General features: G+C 37.8%; 1 protein-coding gene across 1 annotated transcript in view; it reads left to right on the top strand.

Annotated features, from left to right (window-relative positions):
- The first annotated feature begins 234 nt into the window (after positions 1–234).
- Positions 235–15,822, top strand: part of fgf7 (fibroblast growth factor 7) — an 87,636-nt gene continuing 72,048 nt past the window's right edge. Inside the window, exons 1-2 of the mRNA XM_060853266.1 lie at positions 235–513; positions 1,112–1,722. Coding sequence (XP_060709249.1) covers positions 1,434–1,722 — 289 coding nt within the window. The 5' untranslated portion in view covers positions 235–513; positions 1,112–1,433. The remainder of the gene's footprint in view (positions 514–1,111; positions 1,723–15,822) is intronic.

The raw sequence follows: 15,822 nt of genomic DNA, 5'->3' as shown, positions 1-15,822 counted from the left end.
GTATTCTATATATTGTAAGATTCATTCCTGAGCCTTGTTTATTCAATAAAGAGAAGTAGAGGAGGAGAGATTTGGAGGAGCAGATCACGTTTTTCTACCATGATTGGATCAGAGCTGAATTACCAAGCAGAGAATAAAGAATTGTGATATTGTATGGAAATAAGAAAGACCTCTGTGAGTTCATAGCTCCCTCTGATGACCATGTGGACATCTAACAAAAGGAACCTCACTTTTTCTTTGTTCGTGTATCCAACTGACAGCTGACTGGCTAAGATCTAATTACTTCCAAGTGAGGTCAGGGAAAGGCATTTATCGAACAGAACTGCAAAACAACAGGCTCAAGATGCCCAGAAAATCCCTCTCATGTTAACACTTGATTTATGGAAACAATTATGATTCTCTTGGAATCTTCCTGGACTAGGAAATTGTCCACAACGACGCACAGGCTGATGTTGTGAGGGAGAAAAGCAATGGATTTCTTTTATGCACAGTTTGTCTTCAACAAAAGTAAAAGTAAGTTTTATACACAAATTGTCTTTTATTATGTTATACATACAAAACCTTATGACCAAAAGAATTTTTAAAATTATGCTAGCTCACATTAAACATGTGTAGTTGAAATTGAGGTAGTTCTGAATGTTTCCAGCCGGTCTAGACGTTGAAACAAGAATGCTATGTGGGAAGCATGGGACGTTCCATGGAAAGCATTTGGTTCACCACATAAAAAGTGCAGTGATTACAAATGAATGAATGCATGCAAGATGACAAGTGTACAGAAGCTTAGGGAATTGATTATGCAATAGAGTTTAGCAGAGTAGTTAAAACAGCAGTGGACTGCTAGCATAGAACACACACCATGCTACAGACATCACACTTTTGAAACATACAGTAAAAGACTGAAACGACTGCATAGAGCAGTCATTGGAAAAGCAAACTACCTACTGTACTTTTTTTGGCGATACATTTTTTTAAACCAGAAACTGGCAACCAGCTAGAACTTTTTAAAAAAAATCTTTGGAATACACCTCCAAGCTTGTTGCTATGGTTGTAATTTATTTGTAACAGCTGACTGTAATGGCTTATTAAAGTTAAGTGATACTTCTGCTTGCAGCTTTATTACCGTCAAACCTCTCTGTACAAAAGGAAGATTCTAATAGCAAGGAAGATCAAGAAATTCAAGACCACTACAAACTGATTTGTTTATAGAGGAAAGTTACAGTGCATCAGTTCTCTGAAGAAACCCTGGCTCAGCACCATAAAACCTTTTCAGGAAAGTTTACATAGATTCTAAAACTGCAAGTGCCACACATAAAAAAGAGACTCAAGGTCACGGAGTCCAGGCAGAAGCTGAGACCCCAAACTAGCAGCATCCGTCTGATTCATACTTTAAATTGCAGTATGTTATTCAGGAGAACCCAGAGCAGTGCACTATAATGCGCAAATGGATGCAAACATGGATCCTGCCAACTCTGTTGTACAGACTATACCTTCATTGTATCCTTCTAGCAGGGAGTGTGTCTTTTGCTTGCAATGACATGACTCCAGACCAACTAGCTGCAAGTGTGAACTGTTCCTCCAGTCCTGAGCGGCACACCAGAAGTTATGACTACATGGAAGGTGGAGATGTCAGAATAAGGAAACTTTTCTGTCGAACACAGTTCTATCTGAGGATTGATAAAAAGGGGAAAATCAAAGGCACAGCTAATCCTAACTGCAATTACTGTAAGTATCATTTTAATTAGCTTGGAATGTTATATGTTAAAGAATTTAGCAAACTAAATGAGTGCTTAATTTCAGGTTTACTGGGTCTTATACAACAAACCAAGAATCTATCCAAAATAGTCTGTGTATGCTTCAAACATCTGGTGCTCGTTTTTTTAAAATGTGTAGCTCTTAGCGATATGTAACCAGCATATTTTAGTTCTGCTAATGTATTAAGTTGACAGCTGGTAAACGTTTGCAAAAATTATCCCTTTTATTCAAACTGACAAGGAACAGAGATATCAGATAACACTTTAGGCCAAAGCAAAAATCATTAGTGTTATCCGTTTTTCATGTAAGTTGACATTTGAAAAATAGATTACTGGGAAAATGGGACTGTGACATTTCATTACTTCAGCATGCACAGCTTTGCATATTACATCTCTTCAGCGGGAAATTTAAAATGATTTGTATGCTTATGTATCGTAACTATGTAACTTCAAAAGAAAAGTTCCCAACTTTTTTGGTGTCCTGAATATATTCTATTTAAAGTAATTTATTGTTAATTAAGAAATTAATTAAATCAGGTTAACTCAGAATTTAAAGGCGTGTTCCAACTAGGAAATAATCTTAAATAACTACTGTTTATTTCCAAACACCATTCTGACATTATTTACAGACAGTTAGCAATGTCTGATATCTGAGGTGGTCAAAAGAAAATATGTCTTAACCACTTCAAAAATCTGTTAATTAAAAAAAATTCAAGCGATTCCTTTCTAGTTAATGTTACAGTGTTTTGAAACCAAATCATACAGCACAAACAGTGCTCATTGCAGAATGGGTGCAGTTCTACCCATTCAGCAGCAAGGAGGAGGTATGGTTATATGAAAACGTAGTTATGTGTTATACCTGTCAATACAACACTGCATTTCACACAATACTTTACAAGAAAGTAAAAGAAAAGAGTCAAGATGGTTTGTGAGAAACTAAGGCAAATCTTTCTCAGAAACAGGTAATGTTGACTGAGAAAGATGGACGATATAGAGAAAAATTTAAAAAAACCCAAGATCCCCTATATCGCTAAACAGAGAAGAAAAGCTGACAGTTGAAGATATAACTGACTCTTTAAAGGAAATTTGGACCTAGTATGTGAAAATTTTAAAAATCAATTTGAAAGTCATTCATTTCAGTACAGTGAATTATAGATTGTTCTAAATTTTTATAGTTATTTTCCTTATTACTTTCCCTGTCCCCAGCTAACTTGCATTTGGCCACTCTTGCCAATCATGAGGTTTACTATATCATGAGCACTCCATATATGTTACCAGAATCTTATTAAACCCACAGGAGGATATACTTGAATAGGGTAGCATACTCCATCGCACATTTAGTCCTCTGAGCAGAGGAAACAAAGACAAAAATGTCAGATTTGAAAGGAATTGCAAATATTTAAAGTTGTGCCTTAGTCGAAAGTCAAACAAACATTAGCTGAAGGGAGTTTGCTCTGTTTATTGTCAGTGAGAATTATTTCTTTTGTTTTGGTTTGCACCAATGTCAAAAATAACATGACAAATTATTGCTTAAGTTGAGGGTTTAGCATCAGCAGTACGTTCTGCTGAAAGAAGTGCGACATCACAAATAACCGCATGTTGAATGTAACTGCAGTTGTACCTCATCAAGAATTTTTGTATTTACAATGTCATCAGGAGTTCCAGAGTGGCAAGCAATCAGAGTACGGTATGTGGCTCAATTATGCATTTGTTCTGCTTTTCTGGCATTCAAATCTGAGTAAAGCAGGCAGTGTACCCTTTTATATTTAAGTACAAATACCCTCTCCCTTATGACTAATTAAGTAAAATCATAATTTAGTCAGGTACAAAGCTACAGAGATCTAGGTGAAATCACTGATCTGTGTAAAGTGATCCAATCTCAGCCAGATCAGTTATACAGTCATTGGAGTTAGCTTGAGTGTCTATGCTAAGGAAGGACAAAGTAATTGAGAGTTTTGTCTTTTAATTCCTAGCCCATGACATCTTCTGAAAAGGAGATACTTATGGTATTACATGAGGAATGATTGATTTTAATGCCTGATGTGGTATGTTATGGCCTTGATTTTAAGTCTGAGTGAATCAATTTTGACTGAAACCTCAAACTAAGTGAAGCTGCAGGAATAATGGTCACTGAGAACTGAAGGCTGCTTACGTATGTATAATCAAACTCCAGAACATGTCTACCCATTAAGTTGGTTGGGTGTGGGATAGGAAATTCATCAAAATGCTTTTTACATTTGCACTGTTTAGTCTAATTTAACTGGCAGTTAAAAGGTTAACTGTATTTCAGTTACTAGGCTGCCTGAAATTATTTCTGTTTTCAGTGCACTGAGATATTCATCGAGCAATAGATATATCAATAATGTATGCAAAATATAATCATACCAATTAATGAAAGTTACCAAAGACAGTTCACCAATGCAGGTGTCTTTAATTTAGAAAAGGAAATATTATTTGTCTGAGTTTCTGGATTTTAAAACATACATTTGCTCCATATGTTGAATGTTGAAACATAATGTAAAAGAAGAATGTGCATAGTGAACACTATAACATTGTGAATATCATAACTTTGGTTCCTGTTCAGGTTAGCAGGCTTTCAAATAAATGTTGTTCTGCATGTTAGGTGAACAACTGGGCACAACCAGAAGCCATTGCAAGAACCAAAAATTGTAAGGGCACAAAGAGACTACCAATGCACAAGTCATAGGGCTCGCCGGGATAATTTGCTCAAATAATGTTTGTGTTGCAAAGAATCATGAACACTGTAATCAAACTTGTGCACATGATAGAGTTCCAAGCATTGTTATGGTGTGAAACACAGGAATAACAGACAGAGTGTATGTGATAGTTCCTTATGGCATCCAGTATATGCAGTTTAGATTGAAGACTAATGTGCTATAGAAGCTTCTTTTGTTCCAGGCATATCTATAAAAATCTGGCTTAAGCACCAGAAACTTCTGTGCTGTTACTCCATAATCAAATGAATGATGAACAAGCCATCACTTTGATATGAAGTGAGAGATGCTATCAAATCAACTGCATGGTATAGTTTGGAACCTTACTAGCTCAAGAACAAGACAGGTGGCTTCCTTTCAGCCAACAAAATAGTGTTTCTTAGAATGCTATAGCACTGAAGGGATGTCATTCAGCCTCTGTTGTCTGTGTTGGCGCTTCAGCTGATGCAGCTATTCAGTTAATTGCATTTCTCTGCTCTGTCCCTATGTAACTCCAAATCTTATTTCCTCTTCAAGTACTTATTGGATTCTCTTTGAATTATATTAAGTAACAAAATGTTTCTTCATAATCACCTCTGGTTCTTTTATCAACCACCTTAAATCCATGCCCTCTAGTTTCTGATTCATTTAACTGTGGAAACAGTTTCTTTTTATTTACTCTGTCAAAATCATTCATGATTTTGAACAATTATCTCCGTCTTCTCCGTTTTATGTAGAACTTCAACCTCCCCATTCTCACTGCATAAGTGAAGCCCCTGACCTCATGTAAAAGTCTAGTAAATTTGTTTTGCACCCTCACTGTGACTTTAATGTCTTTTCTAAAGTGCAGTGCCCAGAATTGAACACAATACCCTTCTGTGAACTAACCAGTGTTTTAACATAACCTCTTTGTTTTATCTTATTTTCCTCTATTAAAGAAGCTAATGACTCAATTTGCTTACTATTTGTTTGTCAACTAGTCCTGCCACTGTCTTGATTATCTGTGTGCACTACCCAGAGTGGTCTTGAAGAACTTTGACAAACCATTTTTGAAGCTTCATGCCCTTTTTAAGCTTTTTGTACTCATTTTCCTTTTTTTTTAAACATTTTGTACATTGCATTTCTACCTTTTCGCCCAAAAATGGGTAGGATGCAGTTATAAAATAGAGGTAAGTGGGCAACAGTATGGACTGTTTTCTCTGTTTGGTATTCCTGGCTTTGAAAATACTATACAATTTGACTATTTAGAGTCAAGTTCTGTGAATATCTGCCTTCTGTTATTTGATTGCTACTTGTCTTTTAGAGGGCATTTTCATCAGCAATAAGGCCATAATTTTTCATGACAACCCTTAGTTGCTGATAAACAAAAGTGAGATAAGCATTTTTTCATGTTTTTTTGTATATTTATGTCCTTCAAGCAAGTTACATATCAAGGTTAGTTCAACTGATAAATTCAAGTGGTCACCTTGCCAATGAGAATGGAATTCCATAGCCTTAGATAAGCGTTGTAAAAAAGTGGTGTTCTACTCTAATTCTGTGTTGTTCCCTGGATGGTGACACACGAGTTATAAATTTTGCTCCCAAGTTAAATTGGTGTGCAGGCACCATACTATTGAGATAGATACATTGGAAAATCTTACCAATTGCAGCAATTCAATAATGAGTGAATGAGAGAAATAAAGAATTAATTTAGAGGAGCATCGCACATTACACATGTTCATGTATCTTGTAAAATACATTAAACTGAATTTCCAGTTGTGAATACGACAAATACACATAACCTATACAAGTTTTCCTAAGCTTTAGAAGTTCATGATACCCAAGTACCATTATTGTGATATTTTCATGGGTGGCAACTGCTAGATGTAGAAAGTTCAAAATGTGAATACTCAGTGCAGCTCCCCAGATGTTGAGTTCATGGCAATTGAGTATTGCCAATGAGAATGGCAAATTGCAAATTACAAATTGCAAATCTCAGGATAATCATTACATTTGGTCATTTACTTTATTACAGGAAACACTAGCAATATTATGAGTAAAAACATGACAGAAAAGTATTTTGACAATTATTAATTTATATTGATTAAGAAACAGTCGTCCAAAATTGAACTTCGATTACAATTCATACATGGTGTACAAGGTATACATAATTTGGAGGTGCCGGTGTTGGACTGGGATGGACAAAGTTAAAAATCACACAACACCAGGTTATAGTTCCAACAGGTTTATTTGGAAGCAGTAGCTTTCGAGGTATTGCCTCTTCATCAGGTGGTTGTGGAACAGAACCATAAGACACAGAATTTATAGCAAAAGGGTTACAGTGTGATGGAGCTGTAATGATATATTAAACAAATTTAGATTAAGTCCTTCATCTTTTAGAATGTGATTTACTACTTTCGGTTCTTTAATATGTAAAAGGTATACATATGTAGAATGTTAGTGTTGTCCTAATCCGATAATATTTCGATTATATAAGTCTAGAATAAAAATAAACCTCTGTTGAATTCACTCACAAAGCACTTGATTATTGTTCAGTTACTGATTCAAAGGTGGAATTTCTGCAGATTGATTGTCTCTCAGTGGGAAACGGTGGTGCATAGAATGAATAGGAACATAGGACTGGCCATTCAGCCTTTCGTGCCAATTCTGCCATTTTAGATCATCATATGTTTTCCTGTGTTTTCTCTACATTCATAGAATCATAGAATCATACAGACCCTTCAATCCAACTCATCCATGCTGACCAAGTTTCCCAAATTAAACTAGTCCCAAATGCCCACCTCTGCCCCATCTCCCTCTAAAACTTTTCTATTCATGCACCTGCCCAAATGTCTTTTAAATGCTGTAACTGTACTCGTATCTACCACTTTAAAGGTGGTGTACACATTCAGGACCCTTATTATATGAGCTTAACTTAGTTATAATAACTGAATAATTTACTATGTCAGGAACACTAAAAATGTCAGGAACAATGAAAATCACATTAATGAGCCCAGACTCAAATAACATGCTTACCACAATGGCTAAAATGAAAATTTACAGATGTTTTGGAATGAGAATTGCAAAAAAAACACTGATCAAAGTGCAGTATTCATGAAAAAAAACCATCCCTATTTTATGACATCACATAAAACAGGAAGCCAGATTTACATTTATATTACATATTTCATAACCTCAGGACATTCTAAAGTGTTTATAAATGGTTAAGTACTTTTGAAATGTAGTCACTTTGGTGATCTAGAAGATCTGACAGCTAAGTTGCACACAGAAAAACTCATCAAAATGCAACATCATTATGAAAATTGAGTCTGCACCACCATTTATTAAAATAATACCTGATTGTCATCTGAAACCCACATTCCTGTCGACCCCTGATAGTCTTTCAGCCCATAACTTGCTCAGAATCTATCCACTTCTACCTCAAAATATTCAGACTCGTCTTCCAGCACCTTTTCAGGATGAGAGTTTCAAAGCCTTTCTTAGAGAAAATATGTCACCTCATGTCTGTTTTAAATTGATTTTCAAACAGTGACCTCTATTTCTAGATTAAAAGGAGACACATCCTCTCCACATCTACCCTATCAAATCCTTGTTCATATGTTTCAATTAAGTTATCTGTTACTCTCCTAAATGTAACTTACGCTTCTATCCAGAAGATAACAAACATGCCTCGTCTTACTTTTCCTCATAAGAAGACCAGTCCATTCTAGGCATTTCTCTGGTAAACTTGTCTGAACTGCTTCCAACATGTTTACATCCTTAGATAAATAAAGTGACCAATACTGTACTAAGTACTCCATATGTGATCTCACCAGTACTTTGAGTAACTGATACATGATTTCTTTATTTCTGCATTAAATTCTTTTTACGATTAATTCTATTTGAGCTCTTAATTATTTGCTGTATGCATGACCAGCCTTTTGCAATTCATGCACAAGGACATCAAATCCCTCTGCACCTGAGAGCTCTGCACCTCACCACATTTTCTTGTTTATTCTGAGAGCTAAAATTGATTTTTTCACGTTTTTCCACATGATATTCAATCTGCCACTCACTTAACATATCCCTATATCTTTGTATCTTCCTTATGTTCTCAGCAGAACTTTCTTTCCTGCTATCTTTGAGTCATCAGGAAATTTAGCAAAACTGCTTTCCACCTCCAAATCAATGACATAGTTGGGATTCCAGCATTGATCTCTGTAGCATACTTTGCATTATATCTTTCCTCTCTAAAAAAGACTCATTTATATTTACTCCGTACTTCCTGTTAGCCAACCAATCTCGTTCCATATCAGTGTGCTATCTCTACATCGTTGGAAGCTAAAAGGAACATGTAGTGATTGTAACGAGGTGAAACAGGTGGACTTCATAGAATATGAATTCCCTGATTGGGGCTGTTAATCTGGTTCAATCAGGGAGCCCTGGTTGACAGATAAGAACAGGAGTGTTAGGGGCTCTGTTTACTCTGAGAGCTAGTTTTGAGGGAGCTGCACCATGTCAAGGACTCTCCACCAGTCCAAATAAAGAATGGCTTGGTAATGGGATCCCGGCCTCTATGGAATTATTTCAGTACGAAAGAGTTGCAAAAAAATACCTGAGCAACAGAAAGTCTTGCTCTTCGTAATTCAGTAGATATTATGTTTCTAGAACAAAGAGAGAACAAAGCACAATACAGCACAGGAACAGGTCCTTCAGCCCGCCAAGCCTGTGCCAACACATTTTACCTTCTATACTAAAGCTGTCTTCTCTTACAGAATCCATGTCCCATTATTTCCTTCCTATTCATATATTTGTCCAGGTTTTTCTTGAAAGTTGCTATTGTGTCTGCTTCCACCACTTCCTCTGAAAGTGCTTTCCAGGCACTCAACATCCTCGCAGATGTCTCGCACATCTCTTTGAAGCATCCCCACTAGCACCTTGAACCTCTGTCCCCTAGTAATTCACTCCTCCACCCTGGGAAAAAGCCTCATACTTTAAACTGTATCTATGCTATTTACAATCTTATAAACAGCAATTAGGTCACCCCCTGCCCCCACCCTCCAACCTTCTGAATTCCAGTGAAAACAAACGCAGTCTATTGAACCTTTCTTCATAGCTATAATTCCCCATTCCAGGCAACATCCTGGTAAATCTTTTACCCTCTTTAAAATATCCATATGCTTCTGGTGGTGTGGTGACTAGAGCTGTACACAATATTGCAAGTGTGGCCTGAATAAAGTTCTATAAAGCTGCAATATAATTTGCCCATCCTTATCCTCAATGCCTCGTTTAATGAAGTTAAAAATCACATGACACCAGTAATAGTCCAACAGGTTTTAACGTTGTCCATCCAGTCCAACACCAGCACCTCCACATCATGTCTTCCAATGAAGGCAAGCGTGCCATAGGCCTTTTTTTAAACTATTTTATCTACCTACACTGCCACCTTCAGTGATCTATGGACCTGCACACCCAGATCCCTCTGCATATCAATACTCCTCAGGATTCTGCCATCCACTGTATAATTTCCACCTGCACTGACCTTCTAAAATGCATCATCCTATTTTCCAAACTAAACTTCATCTGCCATTTCTTCAGCCCATGTCTCCAACTGTTCTACATCCTGCTATATCCTCCTCACTGTCTGCAACTCCATCAATCTTTGTATCATTCACAAACTTACTAATTAGACCAGCTACAATTTCTTCCAAATTATTTATGTTGACTACAAACAGCAGAGGTCCCAGCACTGATTCCTGTGGAATACCACTAGTCATAACCGTCCATTTCAAAAAGCACCCTTCCATTGCTACCCTCTGTCTCCTATGACTAAGCCAGTTCTGTATCCATCTTGCCAGGTCACCTCTGATACCATGTGACTTCCACCTTTTGTACCAGTCTGCCATGAGGGACCTTGTCAAAGATTTTACTGACATCTATGTAGACAACATCAACTGCTTTTCCCTCATCAAACATCCTATTCACTTCCTCAAAAATCATGATCAAATTAGTGAAGCATGACCTCCCTAACACATACTCATGCTGTCTATTGTTAATAAGTCCATTTGTTTCTAAATGTGTATAGATCTTGCCCTGAGAATCTTTTCCAATAATTTCCCTACCAGCACATGAGGCTCACAGGCTGGTAATTTCCTGGAATATTTCTGCTACCCTTCTTATGCAATGGGGCAACACTGGCTATTGTCCAGTCTCCTGGGACCTCACCTGTGGCCAGAGAGGATACAAAGATGTCTGTCAAAGCTCCAGCAACTTGTTCTCTTGTCTCCCTCAACATTCTGGGATAAATCCCATCAGGACTCAGGGACTTATTAACCTTAATACTTTTTAAGATGCACAACACCTCTTCCTTTCTAGTAACAACTTGGCTTAGAAATTCGATATTCCCTTCCCTGAGACCATTCTCCAATTCCTTCTCTTTACTGAATGATGACATAAAGTATTTGTTTTGGACCTCACCTACCTCTTCTGGCTCCACACAGAAATTCCCTCCCTTGTCCTGAGCAGGCCAACTCTGGCTACTCTCTTGCTTTTTAATATATGTATCAAAAGTCTTGGGATTCTCCTTAATCCAGTTTGCTAACAACATTTCATGACAACTTTTAGCCCTTCTAATTCTTTGATTAAGTTCTTTCCTACTTTCCTTAGTTACTTCAAGGGCTTTGTCCTCCTCAACCTTATGAATGCTTCCTTTTTCTTTTTGACCAAGGTCACAACATCCCTGGTCATCCATACATTTTTCTTAGTAAAACATTGGAAGAAACTCCAAAAAGAAGTTCAACACCCATTGAGTGTTAATGATGTGGTTTTAAAACTGAGGCTGGATAATGGGGAAATCTCCAAATTGAAATGGATAGCTAGCAACAGTCAGCTATCTGTTTTTTAACAAAGAAAGGAACAAGTGCACAGACATTGGAAAAAGAACACTGGGAACTTTAATGTGCAGAGAACAAGTAAGGAATAATATGTTGTCATTTTGTATGTTTTGTTTGTTTTTGTTATTATTTTATACATATGCAAATTTACTTAATTAGAAAGAAGAGAATCTGCTATCATCTAATAAGGTCAGAAGGAATGCCTGAGACCAAATGGAACAAGAAAACAGGTGATGGATATATTAATTAAGATTTAATTAGGTGACAATTGGTCATATAAATTAGGGGATGTAGTAATTAGCAGTGTGTGAGTTTAATGTAGTGTGGTTAATTGAAATAAAAGAGTCAATTTGGACTCTGTATAAATATAGTTATCTTTTAGCGTATAAACATACATAACCATAATTGTAAAAAAAAATCAATCTTATTCACTAATGTCCTTTAGGAAATAGTTCTTGCCTAATCTGGCCCACATGTGACTCCAGACTAACAGCAATGTATTTTACTCTTAATTATGTCTTAGCAAGTCAATCAGTTGCCTAATGGTCACATAGTCTAAGGAAAGGAATTAAACTGGATGGACCATCCAGCAATTTCCTCAGCTCTGGAAATGGCAATGGTTCACCCAGAACTCTTGACCCTGAAAATTCATACTTGTACTTGGGAACTTGTGCTAAAACTGGGAGACCTGTCCTACAGACTAGTCAAGTAACAGCCTGACATAGTCAGATTCACAAAATTATAATTCACAAACAATTTCCCAGCCATCGCCATCTCAATCCCTGGGTATCTCCTGTCCGACTGGCAGGATAGATCTATCAGAGACAGCAGTTCACTGGTAGAACATGGGACGGAGTTGCCCTAGGAGTCTTCAATATTGACTTTGCACCCTATGAAGTCTCATATATCAGTAGGCGATGCAGCAGGACTCCTCCAAATTTAACACCACTTGGGGAAAACAATGTCCATCCTAAGAGTGAATAGATGGAAATTATTATTTACTGAACTGGCTAAGTCCTAAAGGACATAGCTGTTAAACTGAGTCAATAACAGGTGATGAATGAATGAATGAAGAAGAAGAACACAGGCTTGACCTTATCCTCTCTAGTCTGTCACAGATGTCTCTGTCCATGACAGCATTTGTAGGTGTGATCACCACACAGCCATTGTGGGGACCAACTCCTACCTTCACATTGAGGATACCTTCCATTGTGTTGTGTAGTACTCCCATTGGGCTAAATGGGTCAGACTTCAACACACCTAGCAGCTTAAAACTGGGGTTTTAACATGAGGTGCTATGGGCCATCAGCAGTAGAACTGTATTCAACCACAATTTCCAACCGCATGGTCTGTCATGTTCCTCACTTGACCATTTTGACCAAGCTGGGATACAACATTTGTTCAATGAAAAATACAAGAGGGCAGGCTAGAATAGCACCAATTATCAACCTGGCGAAGATACAACATAGGACTATTTCCATGCTAAACAGCGGAAGCAGCACACAATGGACAGGGCTAAGCAATGCCAAACTATCAGATCAGACATAAGCTCTGCTGAGCTGCCACATTTGATCATAAATTATGTGGGCAATGAAACAATAAAGAGAATGGGTGAGTGTCTATAAATATTCCCATCCTCAATGACAGTGGAGTCCAGCACTATTCCAAAATAAAAGGCGAAAGCATTTGCATCCATCGCCAGCCAGAAGTGCTGAGTGAATCATTCATCTTGGCCTACTGCAGAGGTCCCCAGCATCCCAGATACCAGTTTTCAACTAATTTGATGCTCAAAGTAACATTAAGAAATGACTAAAAGCACTGGATACTGCAAAGCCTACAGGCCCTAACAACATTCTCGCAATAGGACTGAAGACTAGTATGCACGAACTAACCTCACTCCTAGCCAAGCTGTTCCGGTACAGCCAAAACACTGGGCATCTACCTGTAAATGAGGAAAATTGTTTAGGTATGTCCTGTTCACAAAAAGCATGACAAATCCAATTCAGTAAACGTTGACCAGAAACTGAACTGGACCAACTATTTAAATCAAAAACTGAAATAGCTGGAGGAATTCAGCCATTTTGGCAGCATTTGAAGAAAAAATGGAGTTAATGTTTTTAGTCCAGTGACTCTTCTTCAGAATTGCCATTTAAAAACTGTGGCTGCAAGCGTAGGTTAGGGGCTAAGAATTCTGTGGACATCTCCTCATCTCCTGTTGACAATATGCCAGTTAATCATTTACAAGGTACATGTCAAGAGTGTGATAGAATACTTTCAACTTGTGTGCAGCTTGCAAGGATGTGTGGAGCTCCAATAATACTTGAGAAACACAACACAATCCAGGATAAAACATCCTGTCTGACTGATACCCAATCTATCACCCTCAGCATTCATTTCCTTCACCAGTGTCACACAGTGCCAACAGTGTATACCTTCTATAAAATGCACTGGAGTAACTCAGCCAGGCAACAGCACCTTCTAAACCCATTATCTCTACCACTTAAAAGGGCAAGGGCAGCAGATGCATGGGAAGTCCACCATCTGCAATGTCCCCTCCAAGTCACACAGTATCCTTACTTGGAAGTATATCATTGTCCCTGTTGTTGGATTAAAATCCTAGAATTCTCTAATTAACAGAACTGAGTGTGTCCCCACAGCTCAAAGACTGCAATGGTTCAAGAAGTCAGCTCACTATCACCTTCTAAAGATAATTAGGGATGTGGAATGAAAGCTAGCCTAGCTAGCATTGCACACATTCAATGAATGAAGTCTGAAAAAACTGAGCCTCCAGCCTTCTGTCACAGAGATGAGTACTGCAATCACGAAGCAATGGCTAAAAAAAAAGGTGAGCTTTGTTGCCCAATTTTACATTTAATCTTGCAGATTCATTTTTAGATTGCAAGCTTTTATCCGAGATTAATGCTTCCTTCAGGGGGCTATCAACAACCATAGTTGGACGGATAATTGAAAATAATATTGGGAAAATAATTCTGGTTTGCAGAAGGCTGCCTTGTTGAATAAATACTGCATCCCAAGCAAACAAAGTGACATTCCGTGATTGAATTTTGATTTCTGTAGATCTCATTCCATTATTAGTCAAAGTCATGTTTAATCTGACGTTTCTGTTTATAGAAGCATACAATGACACAGCACAGAAGAGGGTTATTCAGTCAATGTTGTTCATGCCAACCCAAAGACCCCAGATGACCTTCCTAATTTGATCTTCTTGTACGCGGCCCTTGGCCTGCAATTTACAGCACTTAAGGTGCAGAACCAGGAACCTTTAAAAAGAGTTTAGGGTCTCTGCCTCCGCCACTAACACAGGCAGCAATTCTAGACCCACCACGTAAAAACGTTTTTCCTCATGCCCCCTCTAATCCTTAGCTTGAATCTATGGTTTTTGAACTCTCTGCCAAGGGAAACAGGTTCCTCCTGTCTACTCTATCTCTACCTCTCACAATTTTCTATTACCTCTATCATTTTACAGCTCAGCCTTCTCTGTTCCAAGAAAAAAACAACCCAACCTCTCCTCATAGCTATAATTCTGCAGCCCTGGCATTATTCTAATAAATCTTCTCTGCATTCTCTACAGAGCAATTATGTATTTACTGCAATGTGGTCACTAGAACACCAACAGTATTCCAGTTGTGGCCTCACCCCCAGTGTGTTATAGAGTTTCATAATTATATATTATATTATGTACTCAATGCATCTGCCAGTGAAGGAGAGCATTCCAAATGCCTTCTTTACCACCTTACCTACCTGTACCACTACCCTTTGGGATCTGTGTACTTGCACACCAAGATCCCTCACTTCATCTACTCCTCTCATTATATTCCTATTAGCTGTGTGTTGCCATTTACAGCTTGATCTCATAAATGCACAACCTCAGAGTTGAACTCCATCCGCTACTTTCCTGCTCAGTCCACCAACCCTCTATATTATTTTGGAGCTTTCAGCTATCCTCTACACTATCCAATACATTGTCAATTTTTATGTCATCTGCAAATTTCCCAATTATGCCCTGCTCATTCAAGTCCAAATCTTAATGTATAAAACAAACAGCAGGGGTCTCAATATGAAGCCCTGCAGAACATCATTTGAAACAGCTTTCCATTTGCAAGGACAGCCATCGACCATTACCCTTTGTTGCCTGTTATTAAGCCAACTTTGGATTCACACATTAGCCTGTATCCTATGGGCGTTTACTTTTTTGACCAGTCTGCCATGGGAGATCTTATCAAATATCATTAAATTCCACGTAGATAACATCCATTGCACAACCCTCATCAATCCTCCTTGTCACTTCATCAAAGAATTCAATAAATTTTCTAAGACATGACCTTCCCTGAACAAAGCTATGCTGACTATCGCTGACTAGTCCATGCCTTTCTTAGTGACAGTTTATCCAATCTCTCAGGACTGATTCTAGCAACTTGCTTACCACTGAAATAAGACTAACTGACCTATAATTGTTTGGCATTT

The sequence above is a fragment of the Hemiscyllium ocellatum genome, chromosome 39 (assembly GCF_020745735.1).
Source record: "Hemiscyllium ocellatum isolate sHemOce1 chromosome 39, sHemOce1.pat.X.cur, whole genome shotgun sequence".
Classification (NCBI taxonomy): Eukaryota; Metazoa; Chordata; class Chondrichthyes; order Orectolobiformes; family Hemiscylliidae; genus Hemiscyllium; species Hemiscyllium ocellatum.
The sequence above is the reverse complement of the archived record's forward strand: the minus strand, read 5'-3'. Positions and strand labels throughout refer to the sequence as shown.